At 43.3% G+C, this 21,990-nt stretch overlaps 1 protein-coding gene across 1 annotated transcript; it reads left to right on the top strand.

Annotated features, from left to right (window-relative positions):
- Window positions 1–4,157: 4,157 nt before the first annotated feature.
- On the top strand, window positions 4,158–12,462 carry RBM24 (RNA binding motif protein 24; the record flags this gene model as incomplete). The annotated part of the gene is made up of 4 exons (XM_079533577.1): window positions 4,158–4,325; window positions 4,788–4,911; window positions 5,924–5,978; window positions 12,132–12,462. 4 exons carry the CDS (start codon window positions 4,158–4,160, stop codon window positions 12,460–12,462), a joined length of 678 nt encoding a protein of 225 aa, XP_079389703.1.
- Between the last annotated feature and the right edge of the window lie 9,528 nt (window positions 12,463–21,990).

The following is a 21,990-nucleotide window of genomic DNA, read 5'->3' as shown; positions in this document are numbered from 1 at the left end:
TCTCAGAACTGTGGTTAGGTCTGTCACTTCTGCCCGGACAAAACTACTCATACCCTAATCATTCCTGGAAATAGTTGAGCACCATGGCTCTTCCAAAGGGTGGCATGAAAGCCATTCCCAGTTCACCTTACCCCAAACTGAGCACTGGATCCCATGGCTCCAACCGCTTGTTAGTGACCATATTAATCCTATGGATCCAGCAACAAATGAAGTTATTCTGCCCTTGGCTTCTCAAATTCTCTGAACTGAACTCAGAGATAATCTGAGATAGATGTCTCAGATGTAGAGATATCCAGATAGTATGATGATAATAGATGTCCAGACAAATTTGTGCTCTTCTGTCCTGATCAACAGGCGGCCTCGGCTCAGTCTTCACAGGATTATGGCATCCATTGCAACAAGCTCAGATTGACAGCCCTTGTGAACTCCAAGCAGGATTGAGGTAGGTGACAGAATTCAAGAATGGGGCAGAGTTAGAGCTACTGTGCAGAAAGGAAGCAGAGGTTGAAGAGCTAGTTCTACTGCTGGCTGGGAAAGAACTCCTGCATAGGCTGTAAGGGTTTAGGAAAGGATCGCTGTGCTTTAGATAAACAGACCAGAATGAGAATGGGAAAATGAAGATAACTAGCCTAGGATTTAATCTATGATTAAGATGAAAGAAAAGATGCAGCTTTTGGAGAAGATAGATGGATGAATTAGAAGAGGTGACGGAGTAGAAAAAGCTGGCAACACTAGTTAGGAAAATGTTTAAAAAGGGTCTGCTCAACTAAATTTTAAACTCATAATTAAAACCAGTACAGGACAGAATGAGATGAAGATATATTTTTGGTTCATGTAGGGTCTGTATGTCTGTAGCATGATGGTAGTGTTGTAGTGCAAGTTAGGTCTATTGCTGTGAGAGTTACCTTTCCTTGTTGAAGGCTATGATTGCTTGGAATCACATGTGTACCTTAGGAGAGAAGAACCAGAAAAGGCTTGTTCATTGCAGGACAAGGGCTGCAAAAGCAGTAAGAAGAGTGGAGACATCAGAGGGAATTAAGGTGTGTTTTTTCCTTAAGAAATGCTTCCTGGACCTCAAGTTAATTATGTCATTGTGGTTGTGTTTGATTTGTGACAGACAGACTCAGGCTACTACAAGGGCCAGCTGATGAATCCTGTCTAAACATAAGAATTTTGCCCTTTATTGGGATATAGATATGGAAAGTTAAGTTTTGTTTCTGGATCCTGGAAGACCAGCTGTTCTGGGCTCAGTCAGCCAAAATCTCCAGTCTTCCACTCGGGCTCAGTTTTGTGTTGGGCTGTGGATACAGCTTGAAACTGGTGAGATTGATCAGCTCCATCTGTTGCCACAGGCTTTATAGGCTAGAAGACTGGGAAGAGGAGTGCTGCCTCTGCAGATGCAACACACTTAGGACTGTGGGAAGGAAAGAATTTCTTGAGTGACTACAGCTAGAAGTAAGGACAGATTTCTTAGCTATACAGCAGGCAGTTGCAGGTTTGGAGAGAGAACCCAGGCAAACAGGATAGGAAGAGGATTCATTTGCTGAAGTGAGATCCAAGATTAAAGATATCAAAGCAGTGTGAGGGTTCGGTTTATGCCTGAAGTCTGTAAGTCCGCAGGTCTGGTATGTGCGCTGACAATATGAAGTCATTGCTCAATTACAGTAAACAAACTGTATTTGTTACTGGATCCCAGAAGCCAATTAAGCTGCAAATTTGTTTCCAAAAACCCCTCTATTGGATCAGATCCGACGACAGCTTCGAGGCTTTAAGGAAGCTTTGTACTGAAAATCTACTGGCATTAGGTGGCTGTAGAAGGCTGGCAATATTTGGAGGATGGATGATGTAGTTAGCTGTAAGAAATCACACTATAGCAATCAAAAGTTGATGGGCAAGAGAATAAAGATAGAAGTCTGGTGTCTGGAATGAAAGAGGCAAATTCCTTAATAGAGCTGCAATTACTTCTGGGATAGCCAAACATTACTTTTCTGGCCTTAATGCAAGAATCCATGACTACATGAACTACAGTGACTACAAAACCAGGCTAATTCTCCATTCCTGCAGACATCACAAGACAAGCGGGAGTGGTGGGCACAGAAAGGGACAGGGAATGCTATGGTTGGTTTTAGGTGAAGTTCATCCTTTTGGCCCTCAAAGGGGCGAGGAGTTTACAGTTCTCCTACGCAGTTTGCTGTAGTGCTCTACGGTGCTGACACCTTGAGTAGGACTACTACGTAAGTTCAGGTCACTGGGCCAGAGCTTACGGTGACAATTAACCATCAGAGCAGAATTGGCTTTGTTGTGTTTAACAGAGGGTTCCAGACCACTATAAGAAGTATGCTGGGAGATGTCTTGGGGCAGAGTTAATGGCCGTACTGGATTCAGGCCAAAGTTAATGTCTTGGAATCACAGGAAGTGAAAAGCAACATTTATGTCTGGATCACAGAATCACAAAATGGTTGAAGTGACAAAGGGTCCTCTGGGTCCACTTGGTCCAGCAGTTAGAGCAGAGTACCCAAACCCATGTCCAGGATGAGACTCCAAAACCTGTCTGGGCATTCTCTGCCAGTGCTCCATTTCCCACACAGCACAGAAGTTCTTCCTGGTGTTCAGAGGGAACCTCCTGTGCTTCAGTTTGTCAGCTGCCTCTTGTCCTGGCACTGGGCATCACTGAAAACAGCCTGGCGCCATCTTCATTGCATCCTCCCTTTAGGTATTTAGACACTGAAGGGATACCTCCTGAGCCTCTTCTTCTCCAGGCTATAAAGTCTCATCTCTCTCAGTCTTTCATCTCTCAGGATCCTGCTAGGTTTGCTGAGCTTCAATCTCAGTTAGTTCTAACATAATAACACAGATTGTTTAATCTGCAGAATCTGAAGGATGGTGCGGGGTTTGGGGTTAGTTTTAGTGACAGCACAGCCTGGTGCTGCACATTCTAGGCCATTAGAACCAGTACAACGACTGCTGAAGAAAATCAGGCAGAGCCAATATTAGATATGGGGCAAGCAGGGCCTAAGACTAGGATTGATGTCATTATGGGTAACATTTGGTAGTAGAGGGACTGAGAAGATCTTGAAAATCATTTCTGGAAACCAGTGCATCGCTCCTTTATGTTAAGAAAGGGGACTTCACAGGGAAAGTCTAACAGACAAGAGCACAAGGAGATAGAGGCACTAGCACTTATCAAGGCTTTGTGACCACAAGGGTTTGGTTCAGAAGTCTACACACATGTGCACATATGTTTCTCCAATCTGTAACCTTCCTCCCATCCTTCCTGTCTCCCTGTGAGCCTCCCTGCCCCCCAGCTCCCACAGCCCTCCATGTCCTTTCTTTTGTTCTGCCGCATCCTTCTCAGCACAGCACAGGGCCGAGGCAGCAAGAGGAGAGAAAGAGGAGGGAAGCAGCTTTACCAATTGCTTTGGCCCTGCGTGCAGAACAATAACAACCACCAGCCCCACCATAACAGTAGTAATGGAAATGCTGCCGGGCCCCGGCTTTTCCATCTTGGGGTGTAAGGCAGGTGATGCAGCTGGGGGTCACCGCCGGCGTTTGGTTTGGGATGTAAGCATCTGGGGGCTGCCAGCTCGCAGCGGTGACCCCACAACCCCGCCGGCACTGCTTATCTGCCCAAGCCTGGGGACACGCGCAGACTCCCCGCCGGGCCCTCCGGCAGCAGCCCCCGTTCCGACGGCATCCAGCTGTTGCCGCCAGCTGTGTGCCAGCCCCAGCCGAGCCGCGGCCGAGCGCGGGGGCCGCCCCACCGCGGTCCCCGCCCCTGCGGGAGGAGGAGGAGGAACCGAGAGTGCCCGACCCGGTGGCTTTTAGGGGGGGAGGCCACTCGCCGCTTAGCGCTCCTCCGCCCGCCGCCGCTCCGCCGGGCTGGCCGCTGCCCGGCCGCTGCCCCTCCCGTCCCCGGCACCTACCTCGAGCCCCCCGCGGGCTGTGGGGCTCCGCGCCCGGAGCAGGAGGCAGCTGGGCGGGCAGAAGCAGCGGGGAGCCGCGCCGTGACCGGGTGGCGGGGGGGAGACGGGAGGCAGAGAGGAGGAAAAAGAAGGCAGGAGAACAGCGGGGGCTGACTCTGGGAGCGGGTCTCGGCGCCCAGGACCCGCACGCCCCGGCGGCCACGCGTGGGTGCAGAGCTCAGGGCCGGGCGGAAGATGCACACGACGCAGAAGGACACCACCTACACCAAGATCTTCGTCGGGGGCTTGCCCTACCACACCACCGACTCCAGCCTGCGCAAGTACTTCGAGGTGTTCGGCGACATCGAGGAGGCGGTGGTCATCACCGACCGGCAGACGGGAAAGTCCCGGGGATACGGCTTTGTAAGTGCGGGGACGGCTGCGGCCGCCGTCGGGAGAAACTTCTGCGGGGGTCGCTGCGTGGGGAGCGGGAGGGTTTGGAGGATTTTCCTTCTTTCTTTCCTTCCTTCCTTCCTTCCTTTCTTTCTTTCTTTTTGCTTTCTTTCTTTTCTTAGTTTTTTGTTTTGTTGGTTTTTTTTTTTTCCCCCTCCCTGCTGGGCACTTCGGAGAGAGGCGGGGGGAGGATTACTGAAAAAGGAGATGGAGGGCGAATCCCGTCGCTTCTCGCCCAGCCTGTTGCTCCCTGATACGGCCTCGCCGAGGGTTATCTGCTGCCGGCGGAGCTCGGCCCGCGCCCTCGGCGGCTGCCGGCTGCCCCGGAGCAGCAAGGCGAGGCGGGGGGAACCCCGGGCGGCTGAACCGGGGGGGGGGACTTCTCCCAGTCGCCCCGAGGGAGAGATCTAACGCGGAGCCTCGTCCCTGAAGGTCACCATGGCCGACAGAGCCGCTGCCGAACGAGCGTGTAAGGACCCCAACCCCATCATCGATGGGAGGAAGGCCAATGTCAACCTGGCGTACTTGGGTGCCAAGCCGAGGATCATGCAGCCAGGTGAGGACGCGGCCCTGCGTGCACCTTGGGTTCCTGGAGGGAGTTGAGCTTTGGGAAAGGTAGTGCTGGGCCACACTCCCCCGAAGCGCATCGAGGGGTCAGGTGTGCTTTTGTCTCTAAAGGCAGCACGCAGTAACTTTGTGGCTATTTGTTTAAGCACCAAAAGCAACTGGAGATACAATATCCCAAGTTCTCCAGGAGGATTTGCACAGTTCAGATTCTTCATTGGCTATTTCCATTGCTGGGAACGTGGAGGAGCTGACCATTTACAGTATCATTGCAGGGAAAGAGTGGCCTGGGAATGAATCGCTTCGAGTGTGTGTGGTCTTATTAATACCAACAGTATCTTGAAGGAAAGTCCTAAAACAGATGGGAGCTATGGGAAGGATTTTAAAATAAAATAGCATTTCCCAAGGCCACATCTGAGCCAATCTGATGTCCTTGCCACTTCCCAAAGTGCTGCCTCGCACCCTGAGAGAGCTTCAAGCACGGCGCGTGTAAACGTCTGTGCTCTGAAGGTGTTGAGCCCTGGGAGCACTGTGAGCAGTTCTGTGCCCACACAGGAAAGGGATTTTGTGCTTGGGCATTTGGAGAGCAGAAACGAAGTCAAGGATTTGAACCCCTGCTAAATCCTCATGTGGAGAGGGCTAAGGCTAAAGTCTGTAAAAACAGCACAGATACACCGATGGTTAAAAAGGGCCATATATAGATGGACAGTAAGGACCAGAATGGAGCATAAAATCAAAAGTTAATGAAAACTTTCTACTCGTTATTTAGCCAGAGTCATTCTTCTAAACACCACTAGGGAAGCGTGAGCTTCACTGTTTTAATTTCTGCATGGATGTCTGTGTGCGTGTGTGTGTAGGGACCGATGTGTTTTGCTTTCTGGTTTGTGGTTCTCCAGCCTTAGAGACATCACCACTGGAGGCCGTTACCCTGCGTTTGTGTGCGTGTGTGTGGCAAATAGCCAAAGGAAACTCATATGGAGAATGTGATGTGTTTTCCTTGGTAGGTTTTGCCTTTGGTGTTCAGCAGCTTCATCCAGCTCTCATACAGAGGCCTTTTGGGTAAGTCTGTTCAATGGGACCTCAAACAGGGGAGGAGAATTCATTTTTTTTTTTTTTTTTTTTTAAAAAGTGGAAAGCAAAAGTATGATCCTTGAAGGCCTCTGGCACTAGCATCCTTATAAACACAGCAGCAGTACTGCAGATTGCAGACTTACAAACGTATGCCTGTAACTGTGCTCTCCTTGTCGGTAACGTTCTGAACGCTGTAGCCGAGTCAAGTTGTGTGGGACGCGTCCCCTCCACCTAAGCAGCCCTGTCCCGTATGACCCTATGATAAAACAAGGAGGTATGACTTTATGCAAGATTGCTGTGCCCCGTTTCTCTTTTTTCAGCTTGACTCAATGTTATTTATCTCTTTCTAATCTGACAGGGATCGTTTACAGTTAAGATAACTGATCAGAAGGATATGATGATAAGAGGTGGAATAGTTCTGTTTGGAATTAAACTCTGTAACCAGTAGACTCAAACACAAACAAGCTAAAATGGTGATTAACGATGCATGTATGTTTTTTTCATATAGTCAATAGACCTCCGTGTGCTTTTTTTCATTTATTTATTACGGTAATGAAGTGGTGTTGATAGCTAAACTGTGTGCTTTTATTTACTCGAAAGAGCTGTAGTGAAGTGGTTTTTTTTGGGGGGGGGGGGTCTTTTTAATTTTGTTTTTGTTGTTGAGGAGTGACTTTGCCATGGGGAGCAAAGGGCCTTTTTTGTTTCCTTGCTTTCAAGCTGTAGCTTGTGACTTTTTTAACCTTATTTTGTAGTGAGTGCTAAATGGTGTGACTTCTTGGTTTTTTTAAGTGAATCAACATATTGCTTGCATGTTCATAATTTTGGGGGGGTTTGTTCTCAGGAGGGGTGTGGAGCTCCTTATTAACAATGTGCGTCCTGTTGGGCTTTCTAATTGGAGATTTTTTCCTTCGGTCTGACTTTAATACGTAGCACATTTCTCCTTTACTCGACTATACTGTTCCTAAGTATCTCTAACTCTTGCTTCCTGTAGGCATTTAATTAGGAGGTGAGGTCTGCTTCAAAATTCCGATACGGCGTCACTTCACTAACGCGCACTGGCTGAGAAACTCATTGCAAAATAATGCATTTGGCTAATTAATGAAAAAGCTAACAATCAAGTAGGGAAAACGTGTCACAACTAGAATAGCTTCATGTAGTGTACCCAGCTGCCATAAGCAGGACTAGCTTCTCAATAGTTTGCTTCATCAAACCTGTAGGTAACTGTAGGAAACAGTTTCCCTAGAAGCTTTATGTGCTTTTAGAGGAGAACGTTTGCTCTCCTGAGACACCTGGGGAGGCCGTGGAAAACTTTCTGTCTTTTTTTCTTCTTCCTCTGCTGTACTTTGTTTGACTTCTTTGAAGTGTGAGGAGACGGCAGTGTGTGCGCGGTGCTCAGTGTGTGACGCCAGCACCGAGGAGGGCAGGAGGTGGAGTGCGTGGTCTGCAGAGCTGCTACAGCCCTGCTGCAAAGAGGAACCAGTGAACTGCCCAGGGAGCAGCCGTGGAGAGAGTGTTTGCTGAGCATAACAGAAAAGGAGAACCTGTGCAATCTGTTGCTGAAAGCACTGTGCAAGTGGAGGGCTCCTTCTTGCTTTCCCTACCCCGAGCCAACAATAGATCATTGAAATCTTGCTTAGGTCAGGGGAATTCTTCCAGCAGGCTGAATAAGGTTTTATTTCTAATGCAAAGTATATAAATCTGAGGAGAGGAATGTTGGTACCAGGGTCGTGTATATATCAAATTAGTCATTTTTAATCCTTGCTTTTTGCCTTTCTTTTGCTATGTACAGACAAAGGAGATTACTAAACCTGCTTCCCCCTGGGAATTTCCAATGGCCTGTGTATTTTCTAAGGGATGTACTTCAAATTAGGAAGGACAGCATTCATTAGGATAAATGAAAACCTTCGTTCTCTATATTCCTTGACAATTCTGCTGGGCTGTTTCAGTGCTTGAATCTACATTTATTAAGAGCTCACTCTCAGATGATGCTGCATGGATTGCGCACCTTAAAACCTCTCATCCTCCCATGCAGTTGCACTTAAAAAAAAAAAACAAAAAACATTTTACTAATATGCTCTGTTAAATGGATTGTAGTAATGATTCATTACCAACCCTCTGCTAACTCTTCCATAGAAGCTACAAAAGTTTTATTTTGCTTTTTCCTATCAATCAGAATGCAGATTAGTAAGGTGCTGCCATACTCTGGGATGGTCAACAGTGTTTTGTCATGATTGCCCACCTAACAAGCAAGAAACTGAAGATAACTGGAGTATGGCAAATTACTTTACTGAAAGGATGCAGAAATACAGTATTCCAAATTAAATACAGCTTTTATTGCAGTGGAAGGAGCTAGCAACTAGGTTAGCTTCACTGCATGAAGGAAGCTGTTTGGTCACAGGACTGGTTATCTACAGCTCTGTTTTCAGAACTGCTTATAGAAATACTACCCCTGAATTCAATAGGAATTTAAGGAGAGGGAAAAATAACTCTGTCTCCTAAAACAGATTTTCTCATTTTGCTTACATAATTTTTATTTTAATATTATGGAGGAAAAATATGGGGTTATGCAGAGGGACCGGTGTAGGACATGACTTGTTCTGTCAGAGTTTGTTCCCTTATTTTTTTCTAGAACTTGTAGTGCCTCAATCAAAATGAGGGCATTCCCATTCCCACTCTTTCTAGTAAGACCAGAGTTAAATCTCAAGTTGATAAGGCTGCTATCAAATGGTGAGCTGATACTGCCTGCTTGTTACTGTCTCCTATAGTTCTGTCTCCAGCCAGGCAATTCTGCCTTCCTTAAGAGAGAAGGAGAAGCCCTCTTTTAGTCTGTGATCGGGAGACCTGTGTAGTATCAGAGTACTGCTAACCAGGCTCTAGGGAATGAAGCCAGAACAGTCAGAAGTGAACCTGCAGATTGCTAAACGTCCTCTTGCTGTTACCAGACGCAAATTCAAAAGGGAGCACCTTAAGGGGATGCCTTGGTGCTTCTGTAACCTATTTTTATTATCAGGAAAGCTGTTCATTGACTAAATTCTACTCGGTAGTGATGCTCACCAAACCTTACCATGGTCTGAAGCAAAACATGTCATTCAAAGTTAAATAACCACCTTCTCAATAGTGTAGCGTTGAGATTTCAATTATGTGTTACTAAGGCTGAATTTCTGCATGACACAGCTCTCTGCATTAGTCTAAACTGTCCTTTCCTCTAAAACAATTAGCTGTCGCCTTATTATTGCTTGCAGGATTATTCTGGGAGGTCTTAGTTAAAAACACATCTTCTGTTATAACAACAGGGGAAGTCGTAAGGCACACGGCAGCGTGGAGTCATTTCATTTTGAATATCCCAAAGCTATAGTTGTTGCTAAAGTTAAATGTGGCTTTCCTTTTCCTTTAGTGCAAGAGCTTAAAACAACAAATAGGTGTTCCAAAATAAAAACTACTGTCAGGAAAGAAAGCTCAAACCATGTGCAATTCCCACACTCTTACTTTCAAGAACAAAGCAGCAGCTTTTATTTAAAATTATTGACACTAAGGATATCCAGCACTATTAGGCATTGCTTTTTCAACTTTTGACCTGGCAGAGCACTAAAAGCAGTTGGGTTCTGAATGGCCAGGCTCTGCACGTGCTGGCCTCTGCAGTAGGTAGAAATTGACTTTGGCCATATAAAGCCGTTTCACTCGACTCAAAACAGTTGTAGCATGACAGATGATCAAAAATAGCCCCAGTGCAGCTTACGCTGTCAATCACCACGTGTGAAATGGCACGGTGGTGAGGAGCCTGCCTGGGGTTTATGTTTGTTGTAGGGTAAGATGTGGCGAACGGGTAATGTTTCATAACTTCACCACCTGTTAGTTTCTTGGCTTAATGAAACAAGTCATAAGAGTTTAAGTGGGAGCACATGTATCTTTCTGTCTTGTTCAAGGATCCGATCGAGTGTCCTAATGTCCTAAGAAAATTCTAGTAACATCAGTTGCAGACAACAGGAGCACTTAGATAAGCCTTCTTGCTGAACCATTTCTGTTAGGACTATTCTATTTCATAAATGCCGTACATAAAAATTCTTGTGATGTGATGCTGAATGGGCTCTTACATGATGCAGAAGGGGCTCTCAGTGACTTTGAAGTCGTTTTTATTCCTCTTTATTTAATACTTAAAAACATGATGTTATATTTATTGAAATTTTCCTTGGCTGGTGACCAATACGAAACGCATGCTCTTGCTCATCCATCTTGTATGGGGAGCTCAGGTAATGATGTGTATTTAAATGCACAGAGCCAGCTTAAATATGCTTCAAATGCAGTTCTGGCTAATCACATCATAAATTAGGTGAGTTTTAAAAACCCAACTTACTGTTTTATCTTATGCTTTCTTTCCTTTCCCATCCCTATTTGTCATTCTCTCTTTGTTTTTTTTTCCATTTCTCCCTTCATACAGTAGGAAGTGAATTCCATTGACACGCTGGGTTTTTATGAGTGCAGTGCTCCTATTCACGCCACTGAGCTCTTCTTCTTCTTAAAAAAGAAAACCAGGCTGTTCCAAAGTCCGGTTTTCATGTATTTTATACTATTTCTTTGCTATGAATCTAGGTGACAGTGCCCCTTCTGATTGAAATGCTTCCTTGTTGACCATTTAGGTAAATCTTGATGTCATTTTAAAGATTAAAAAAGCAAAAAAGCTTTCCATTAAAACTTGCAATTGGAGGACACTGTGTACTATTGCAGGTTGCATCTATGCTACAGTGCACTAAAAGGCTGGTGCAGTCTTCAGAGTTGTCTGTAAAGGTAAATTTCATTACTAAATAGCTGTAAATTTGCACAAGCAGTTTTACACGAGTTTATAAAAACTCACTTTCTGGAAATGAGTTCGGAATGTGAAGGACTTCTCAGTGAAAATCCAGATGTGAGACAGAGCTATGGATTTTAAATGAAAATTATATCAGATGCATCATTTTAATAAACTGTATTACGTGATCAAACACAATTTTGAGATGAATCTGTGTGTACACTTCTCTTGTGGAGAAGATGGGAAAGTGTGTGTACTGATTTGTTCAGAATGGTTATTGCTTAAGCCATACATTTGTTTGGTCTTTTTGTTTGCTTGTTTGGTTGTTGTTTGTTTTGTTTTTTTTTTTGCTTTTGTTAAGCACCAGATCTATTTAGACTTAATCCTATTCCCACCTTCCAAAAAACTCTATGCTGTATGTCTTGCATAGAAATAAACAAGCTGGCACAAAACAGGACAGCAGTGGCCTGATAATCAAACAGGTTTGACCCTTGTGTCCTTATGAACTTTTTAAAAGTGTGATGCACATGTACTTAGGAGTCACTGTTATGGATTTTAATAGCATCTATGTAGCTTCCCTCAATGGCCTCTTGTGACGGAGTGAGCTGCACTATAGTTCGTTTGGAAAGTGTGATTCTTGCTGTGTTTACCACACTTGTGAACTTTATTTAAACTCTTTTGTCGCCTGTGTTGGTTTTTTTTGTTTTTGTTTTTTTTTGTTTTTGTTTTTGTTTTTATTCTTATTTTTAATAAGGGTGACTGAGGTTGCAGAGAAATTAATGTGTGCTGAGTCTGCATAGCAACTTAAGTAGGGTTGCCACAATACACCTTTCTTCCCTGCTCCCCCCAGAACACTTTACGTAAACAGGGCTAAGCTGTTTTGTTGCCTTATTGGCCATTGTCAAACAGCGAGGCTGTCAAACCGCCGTGTTACTAATAATAACAGTACTCACAGGAAATAATTTCACTAAGAGGCAAGTAGTTCGGCGACAAGCAGGATCACGAAAACCACTTGAGGTGTTGTGAAAAACAAATGCTGCAATCGAGCCTCCTCCTTCAGAGTTGCCTTAAACTGACATCAGTAATCCTGGGCCTTCTAAAGGGTTTGATAACATCCCACGTAACATCCTCAAGCAACATTAAACGCTCCTGTTTAACTCGGCTATAAGGCTGTGCTTCAGAGCAACTCATGTTTTCAGGCCAACCAACTGATAACCGGTCTGTTCCACCCAGTTATTGTGGCAACCCTATGCACATAACAACAACTAAATTGAGTTTGTCTGACTTCGGAGTATGGATACGACGCTTAGGCGCTAACTCGCCTACCACCTCTGACTCCCTCTCCCATCTTTCAACAGGATCCCAGCTCACTATGTCTATCCACAGGCTTTTGTGCAGCCCGGAGTGGTAATTCCCCACGTTCAACCCGCAGCAGCCGCCGCTTCCACTACGCCCTACATCGATTACACCGGAGCTGCCTACGCCCAGTACTCAGCGGCGGCGGCCGCCTATGAGCAATACCCGTACGCCGCCTCTCCGGCCGCCGCTGCAGGCTACGTGGCGGCGGGGGGCTACGGCTACGCGGTGCAGCAGCCCATCACCGCAGCGGCACCGGGGACGGCGGCTGCGGCGGCTGCGGCTTTTGGCCAGTACCAACCCCAACAGCTGCAGACGGATCGTATGCAATAGCAGACGGACTCCCGAGGGAAGCTCGTTCTTTCTCTTCCTCTTTTTGGCCTTCCAGTATAAGTAGTTAATCAGAGACGATTGATGTTAACTAAGGAGCTTTAAGGAAAGCGACGCTATTGCGAAACTAAAGAGTTTTTATTCCACTGTCTTCATACAGTATGCATCCAAATCTTGTTGTTAGAGGGGAGGGGTAGTGCGGCATGGCTAGTTTCAAGTATCGATCCAGAAGAAAATGGGGAAAACATACTGTACTGTCATGAAAGAGTGGCAGGAGTAGCAATGGGACTTTGTATTTTAAAAGAAACGAGAACCAAAAAAGCAAAGGTGTATTTTTACAGTATCAGGGAAGCAAAACTGCCTTTTATAAGTGAGAAAGTGGTATTCAAAAAGTTCGAACCAGGGGAAAAAACTGAGTCAGCAATATGTAACCTTTATCCATTTAAGAGGAAACAAGCTTAAAGCACTGATTGTCCTGTGTAGCTTTCAGAAGCTGTCTTCGTGAGATGGCATCTTCCCACCGTTTCACTAACGGGCACCGAACAACCCAAGGAAGATGGCCTGCTAGTAAGATGGCGGACAGGCACCAAAGTTATTTTCTTATCTGTCCTCTGGATGAGTGGAACTATGGAGCAAGTGATGTGGAAGTAAGGGGTGCAACAGCTGTAGAGACAATCAATAACACAGACAGTTCTGGACAGAACACATCACTCATGCTCATGTGATGAGCTTGTCACATCCTAATCCCTCGCCCCATCCTGTTTCACTTTTGGGAAACTTTAACTGCTGGTGTCAGCTATTCTGATTCTAAAATAGGATCAGCCCTTTACTACAACAGCCTTCTCTTTCTATTTATTGCATCTATTCGTAACTTGTGAATAAAGGCAGGAAGAAGCTTAATGAATTAAAACTTTTAAGAACTGTTTTAAGGGAATTTTCTTTTCTGAAACCATTTGTACGATTTTAATATCTATTTCAGGACTATATTTAAAATATTTATTAGTGAACGTACATTACACAAGGCAACTTTTGTTACCAAGACTGCAGTTCTTGAAGGGTTAATGGTATGTGATTTATACTGTGCCTTAATTGTTATGCTATTTAAAAAGAAATATTTATTTTGAAAGTTTTACTATGCTGTGCTCTAAAGAAAGCAACTTTAGATGTGACACTGTATAATTATGTATTCATCTCATGGCATAAATTATTTAGTAGACTTAGATGTAGCATATTAAATATTAACCTAATTAACTAAGGATGTTGACTTGGATTTATTTAAATTCAGTATGTGCACTGTATGAGGGTACTCTTAAATTAACACTTTTTTTTTTTAGGTTTTTACATTAAATATTGCTAGTTCATTCTTTTTCCCTCTAATAGTTCTTCATGTAGACCTCTCAAGTACATTAGTGCAGTTTTCTCACTCATCTGTATGTAGACTGACTATTTTTCCCTTTGCTAGGAAATGCTGCTTTACATTGTCCTGTGAAACTACAATACTTGCAATTTTTATTCTTGACCGAAATGGAATTTAATATTTTACACTGTATTGGATTTTTTTATACTTGAACAATTTCATACAAGGGAAGACAGGATAGCATTTTTATGGACTTTTATCCAATGTCACTGGATTTATTTTAAGTATTCTGAGTACTAGCCAGTGTTACAATGTAGACATGACTCTTCTGTGCATATTATTTATTCAGTATGTATATTGCTTTACAACATTTCAGATCTTTTAATCAATTCACTCATATTAAAAACAATAAAAGATGTCGTCGCATCTTGTCTCTTGATGTCTTTGCTCAAAATGTCTTAGATCGTGTCTAGCTAAAATTGGGGGCCAACCTTTTATATAATTTTCTTGGTCTGTGGGCTGAACATTGCAGTGTCTTCAAGTCTACAAACTGTAAACTGTATTAAATAGAAGAAACTCTACAGAGAAAATGGAGAAGATCCATCTTAGAGGTTATCGTAAAATAACTGAGTGTAAGGGACTCTGGGAGTTCACCAAATCCCAGACCAGGTTGCTTTATGTCTTTGTACAGTTTAGTCTTAAAATCCTCCATTCAGAGACTGCAAAACCCCACTACGTCAACCATTTCGTTGCCTAATTGTCCACATAGTATTTTTTTTTTTTTTTCCTTTTCCTTCATGTAGCCCAAGCCTCCCTGATTATTTATGACCTTCATCTCTCATTCTTTGGCACAGAGCCCAACCCTATCTTCTCAGTAACCTCCACTTAGCAACTGGAAAGTTGCCGTTCTCTTCTGTGGGCTGGACAAGCCCCATTGCCTGAGCCTCTGCTCTTAAATTTCATGCTTCAACCCCCAGCCATCTTTCTGTTCTTCCAATGGATTCATTAGGGTTTATCAAAAGCTTTCATATGCTGGGGAAGTCAAGACTGGACTCACTCTGCCAGATGTGATCTAATGAGCACTGAGTGAAAGGGAATTACCAATTCCCTTCATCTGCCACCTGTGCTGCTGTTCATATGGTTTAATGCACTTTCACTGCTGCCAGGCTTTGCCACTAACTCACACTCAGCCCAACACAAGGCCTTGCATGCCCTTTCCAGCAGAGCTGTTACCAAGCCAGCCATGCCTTATAAGCCTGTGCAGGGTCCTTGTCCATCTGAGATGCAGGATGCTACATTTGTCCACACTGCATTTCATGGGGCTCCTGTTGGCCCTATCCTCTAGCAAACATGAATCTCTCTGAATGGCAGGCCGGATCTCAAGCACATCAACTACACCGTCCATTTGGTATCATCATTGATAGCCTGAAAGTACTGCATCCTGCCTCTGCATCTAGGTCATTGACAAAGACATCAGGCAGGACAATCCCTGTGGAATTCGATTTGCAACCAACTTTCAGGCACAGTATGATTCTGAACATCAATCTGGTTGGAATTTTGCCCATCCAAACTGAAACATCTGAAATTGAATACAAGGATTCTGTGTGAGACTGCACAAAAAGCCTTGCTAAACTCAAGGTAGACCTCTGCTTTCCCCTCATCCACAGTGAACTCATTTGATCTAGCAGGTCTGGCACAATTTACACTTGTAAATCCATGCTGACCTTTCCCAATTACTACCTTCTTCTTCATGTGCCAATAAATGACTTCCAATATTGCCTGCACTGTGACTGTCCCAGAAACTGACTGTCCTGCGGTTTTCTGGATTCTCCTTGCCCCACTGAAGATGGGTGCATTACCTGCCTTTCTTCAGTAATGCAGATCCTGATCTCTGTACCCTTCCAAAGATAGTGAGCAGCCTCACAATGGCAACATCCAGCCCTCCTATTATCCATAGCTGCAGTTCATCTGGGAAGTGGCAGGACTTATATAATGGAATCATAAAATCATGATGCAAGAGACCTTAAAGACAATCCATTTTCAATCCCCCCTGCCAGAGGCAGGATTGTCACCAACTAGATCAGGCTGCCAGGGTCTCATCCAACCTAGCCTTGAATGCTTCTGGGGATGGGGCATCCACAGCTTCACTGGGTAACCAGCTCCCATGCCACACCATCCTTTTGAATAAAGAATTTCCTCCCAGTATGTCATCAAAATCTCCACTCTCTTAGTTAAAACCATTCTCCCTAGTACTATTACTAATGCAATTGTACTCCCTAGTACAATTACTAATGTGTAAAAAGTTGGTGTCTCTCCTATTTTTAAGCTCTCTTCAAGTACTGGAAGGCTGCAGTGAGGTGACTCTGAGCCTTCTCTTCACCAGATTGAACAATCCCAGCTCCCTCAGTCTGTCTCTGTAGGAGAGATGTTCCTCTGATCATCTCTGTGGCCATTTTCTGGACCTGCTCCAACAGCTACACATATTTCTTGTGCTGGTGGCCCCCTGTACTCCAGACCTCACAAGGGCAGAGTAGAGGAGGACAATTACCTCCAGCCCAGGATACAATTGGCTTTCCAGGCTACAAGCACACATTGTTGGCTCACACAAAGATTTTCATTCAACAGGACCCTTTAGTTCTTCTCTGGAGGGGTGCACTCAGTGAGTTCTCCTAGACAGTACACATAACTGGGATTGCTGCAACCCAAATGCAACACCTTCACTTGGCCTAGTTGAACCTCATTAGGTTCTTGTGGGCTCACTTTTCAAGCATGTCCAGGTTCTTTTGGATGGCATTCCTTCCTTCTGATTTATCAACTGCACCACTCAGCTTGGTGTGTGTCATCAGAAAACTTGTGGAGAGCACAATCAATCCCCCTACCCAGCTCACTGATAAAGATGATGAAGAGCACTGACTGCAAGAAAGACTTCTGGGAGACACCATTCAACACTGGCCTCCACCTGGACATAAAGCCATTGACTGCAATCCTCTGGCTGTGACTGTCTACCCAATTCCATTTTCTACTCTCTTCTACCATTTCCCCTTCATGATCTTCCCTAGAGAAGGTCTGTCTACAGGACACAGTATCAAGTAAGAATTAAAACCAGACACACCTGTCCATTTCCTGTGGAAGGAAAAGGAGAGCACAGATGTCTCATGAAAATATGCGGTACAGTAAAATCTTGCTTAATCTAGGATAAGGAAGACATCTTTGCCCTACACAGATACACTCCTGCCAATCCTGGGACCTTCTCTGGTCTCCATTCAGAGATGACCGATAGCCCAGGGTGCGGTATGATAGGCAACGATTGCTCCCCAGGACAGGGGCTGTGCTGAGGTAAGCCACAACAGGGACAGAGTAAGCTTATGATTCAATTTACAGAGGTGAGTTGCATGCTGGCTCTGTAACTTGACAACTTAAATAACCTCAGCAAAAATGTACATGTGTAAGTTCTACTAGCAAACCTAGCTTTGGACATACAACACAAACGCTACCTTATTCTTGCTAAATGTGTAGATGTACAGGCCTCTGGATATGAAACACATATCAATAACATTCCACGTACATGAAATGGAAATAGTTCATGTTACCAGGACATAAAATAACTGAGAAACAACAACACTTAATTGTGAAGTGCTAATACTCAGCAGAAATGTCAGCATTTCACTTGAGGGATGGCATATAAGCAAGTAGCAACAAGTTGCATACAAAAAAACTTCCAGTTCTGTTACCAAAATCTTCAAAAGAGATTTGACATGAAAAAGTGACCATTGCTGAGCTCCTTGCAGAGTGGGATGGAGAAGTTGAAACTAGGAACACGTTTGTTCAGCAGTGTGCAGATGAAAAAGGTGCCATGCCTTGAAATGCTTCATGTATGAGCTGAAGCTGCTAGAATTGTAATTTTTCTGAATGTTTGCATTTTCCTAATAACTTGTGAACATAACTTGGCATTACTAGAGTTCATTGCATCTATTATTGTTGGATTTTTAAAACAAGTGAAAGGAATATATTAGGATTAAAATAAAATGCAACCATTCAAAGCACCCCTCAGCCTTGCTAATCAGATACCGAGCCTTTTCAAATTGAGCAGTTCCCCAGTTCTGCTCAAAACATGCAGCCTATTGACTAGTAAGGTTACATAAGGTGTGCACTAAAAGTTTACATCCAACTATTCCAAGTGTATCCTGCAAACAACAAGGAAATGCTCTTCTAAACCAGTTTATTACTTCATGCCACCATACTACTAGATGTAAGGGTCCCAAGGCACAGATTCTTTGTATTATTTATATTAAATATACTACATTTAGCAAAACCAAGCAAATACGTTAAGAGTAGCTTTGAAAATAGTACAGTTATGGACAAATTTACATTCTGCATACTGTGAATGATGACTGGGCTTTGGGAGTTTGTGTTTGTGGTTTTTTTTTTCCCCTAAAGCCCAGTCAAAAATTATGAGAACAAATAAGCTTGACACAGTGCCAAAGAGTAAAGAGAAAACTGCAACTACAACAGTGCTCAAGCATGCAGATATGCACACAGAACAATTATCTCCTTCTCTCCACTTGAGGAAAACAAACTCCTTTTCCCAGTTCAGTGTGCCAACTTTGCTGTGATAAGCCCCAAATATGTTTAAATATTAGCTTACAGTATCATTATTTTTGACCTAGTCAAGTCTCGGATTAAGGGAAAAACCCACCAAAGTCTGCTTCATCACCAAACATCTAAAAGTCAGGGGCTGCAGAAATCCAAATTAATTGGTGAGAGGTCTCTGAGACAGATACACTCTTTAGCTCCATGTAACCATGTTAAGTCTTTGGACAAGACTTCATAGGCGTGCCTGCTACTTCTCCCTCTAAATGTGGCTGTGGTGGGCCTTAGTTCTCCACTTTCAAACAGAGCAAGGGCTCTTGTAGGTGCACTTCCTGATTAAGAGTGGGTAGAATGTGTCAGTTACAGTAAGACAAGCCTCCAGTCTTTCACCTCAAACTTATTTGAACTTTAAGAAATCTGGGGGAAAAAAAAATCTTTACAAAGGAAGCCTTCATACCCACAATTCATCTTCTGAATTTATTTACTTCATTTGAGACCAGAGCAAAAAATGTCAAAATGGCAAAACTGACAGAAGTAGCGAATCAGGAAAGCTCAGTGATTCTTCTGCCTGCCATTCATTTGTTAATAGAGCTTTGTCACTGAACTTGCAAAGGCTGTGAATCAATCTTTAGGACACCTTTGAAGAAAAGTTTTTATCCGCCACATTTATTGTTAGGTTTTTTGGTGGTTGTTTTTTTTTTTCCTGGTTTGTAGAAATGAGAAAAATAAGGACACAATTCAGAAAAATAATATTAAAAATAAAAATAAAAATCAGTGTTTTGTTAATTTTAAAAAATAGCTAAAACCATTTAAAAAAAATCATAAATTCTTTAAAAGAAAATATCCCTGCATTAAGAAAGTATTGGAGCAGAATGTCCTGGTTTTTCCTGACATGAGCCATTACAATTGAATAGTTTCCAAAAGACTTCTGCTTCAGTATACTTTCCAGCTGCTTCAAAGGGAGGACTGATTACTTGCTCAAGGCTGTGGATGCCATACTGATGCCAAAAATTAGGATTCCCAAGCTATTTGCTCAAACCACTGGAATTCTTCTCCTAATTTGATCACTAGCAATATTTCTGAATGAAAACAGAAACAAGGAAAATGTAGAGGCAAAGATTATTCTCAGACAAATGAAACTCCAGTAGGAATACTTTGGTCAGGCAGTTTGGGAATATTTTATACAGATAAGTGAACACTGCTAAGAGAAAAAAAAAAAAAAGCATGAACATAAATAATCCGGTTGTCGTGCAAGCTTTTTTTGAAGCATCCAAGCTTTTTCAAATGATGGTCAGTCTCTATTATAATGTAATTTCTTTATCAGTGCTAACGATGCCTTAAATTGGGCTGGCCTCTTTGAGCAGTGTTCTTCCTTCCACAGAAGATGGGAGATGGTAAGTGGCATATCAGTGTGATAAGGGATGTCCACTGCCTGTGTTTTTCAACACACAGTTATGGAGCAGTGCACGTTTCTAGGCATAAATATATTTTACATACACTACTTAAGGAAGAAGTGGTCTTCATAAATCAAACATTAGGTAATTACAGTATGCAAATTTAAGCATTATTGTTTCCCAAATTTCATCAGTATTACCTTCTTTTTTTATTAGTGAATAATTTTATTAATTAAATACACTCTTTTCTCATTTTCTGTAAAGTGCATCCTTTCACTAACTAGAGTGCCATCATAATTTATGTTCTTCATGTAACAGAGAATATAAAGAACTTCAGACTTTATTCTTCTATAAATATCATCAGTTCCACTTACCCTACTGTATCTTGAGACTGGTTTTCCACTGACCTTATCAAGAGCAGCCATTTTCCTGCCTACTCTAACAGCACCTGGAATCTTACCAAAAGAAATCAGAACCCAGTGTAAAGCTTCAGGAGCAGTGGCTAAGTGTGAAAACAGGAGCGCGTCCTTCAGCCTTCAGAGGACTTGTGTGGGGAGGGAGCTGCTCCTCCTGGGGCTGTTTCAGCTCAGCTGAAGGCATGCAAAGGGCACACAACAGTTGAAAGGCTCTCTTATGTGAATGCATTGGTTTAGCTTAATAAAGGCTAAGCAAAGGGCAAACATGACTGCACTGTAGTGACTCTCTAGGGTAGAAAATCTTGGTGCTCAGTGGAACTTCAGAAAACCAAGCTGGCTTCAAAAGTCCTGTCCTCTGCTTAATGCACTCTGTAACGCAGCGCCTTGATCTGACCCCACTTGTGGTAGCAGTGCTTGACAGCAGTTCTCCAAAAATAAGGGTTGCATAGACATTGTCTGCGGAGGAGATCATGGCATCTGGCTTTCCTAAACTCCATCCAACATTCCTAAACAGAGAATGGCAGTATGAGGGAGAAGCAGGCATTGTGTCTACTCTGCCTTCTGTATTATGTAAGATATGGTTTACGTGACAAGAGCACTGTATTAAAGGTATTTTGTTCCAGGAGGGCTGCTTGGCTGCTAATTACCACAGCCATTGCTGCAGAGAGCAGAATAGCAAGCTTTGGGCACAATGGAGATGGGCTTGATACCCTAGGACTGCAGCCAGGGCCCAGACTGGGAGCAGAATATCTGCAAAAATCTGAGGGATTTGCAGGAGGTCAGAGAGGTTTATTTTATAGGCTGGAAGTACAGTCTGTTCAGTGCCCATGGAAGTGCTATTGCTTGCAAACATAAGAAAGTTTTCATGTTTTTTCTCTTTTTTTTACATTTACTGTGGTATTTTACGTGCTTAGCATGATGGGATAATTGTTTTAAATCTAAGTTTTAAATCTAATCTTTCATGTCTTTACTGGTTGAGTAGTAATGAGTGTAATTTTTGCCCATTTGTTGACACATGAAAACAAACAGGCCAACAGGAGAATATTTTTTAGTGGGATATTACCAGATGTAGGCAGGGTTCCTGCGAAGTCCCATGTTCTGCCAGTTGCACTGGTAGAAGATTTAATGATAACATTTGGCTTTAAATTCCTACATCAGCAATGACCTCAAAAAAAAAAAAAAAAAAAAAAAAAAAAAAAAAGACAAAAAGAAAACAAAAAAACCCCCAAACCCATAGCTATTGGACTGCATCGTTGATAGATCCTGTTATTTAGAAGATCTTTGCAAGAACATCTGGCTCCTCCAGAGAACAACTCAAAATGCTGAACAAAACAAGTTGCAGGTAAACCTACAAACATCGCTTTGCTCTACGAGGCATTGACTTGCTATAAAATCTGTACCGTAGCAATACATTCCAACCCTTGCATGGCTATGGTGGTAGGATAATTCTGCTGCTCACTATGATACTATCAGTGTTGAAATCTCTCATGCTGCTCCCATTTCTGAGAAGTGGTAGAAAGCACTGCATCCAGGGATTTGGGGACAAATGATATGGAGTAAGATCATTCTAAGAGAAGCATCTGGGGGAGAAATGTCAACTATGAAGTTGGAGGACTGTAGTCCACATAATGCAGCCACCTAAGCACATCTCTAGTTTGTAGGCTTCATGGAAGCTTGCCTGGATTTATGTGTTCATGATCCTACTATATGAGGTTCTACAAATTCAGACCTTCCACCACTGCCTCATTTCAATTAAAAATAAAACTAACTGTTC

Source organism: Tetrao urogallus, assembly GCF_951394365.1.
Source record: "Tetrao urogallus genome assembly, chromosome: 3".
In the NCBI taxonomy this organism is placed as follows: domain Eukaryota; kingdom Metazoa; phylum Chordata; class Aves; order Galliformes; family Phasianidae; genus Tetrao; species Tetrao urogallus.
This window is presented reverse-complemented; position numbering and strand designations above follow the sequence as displayed.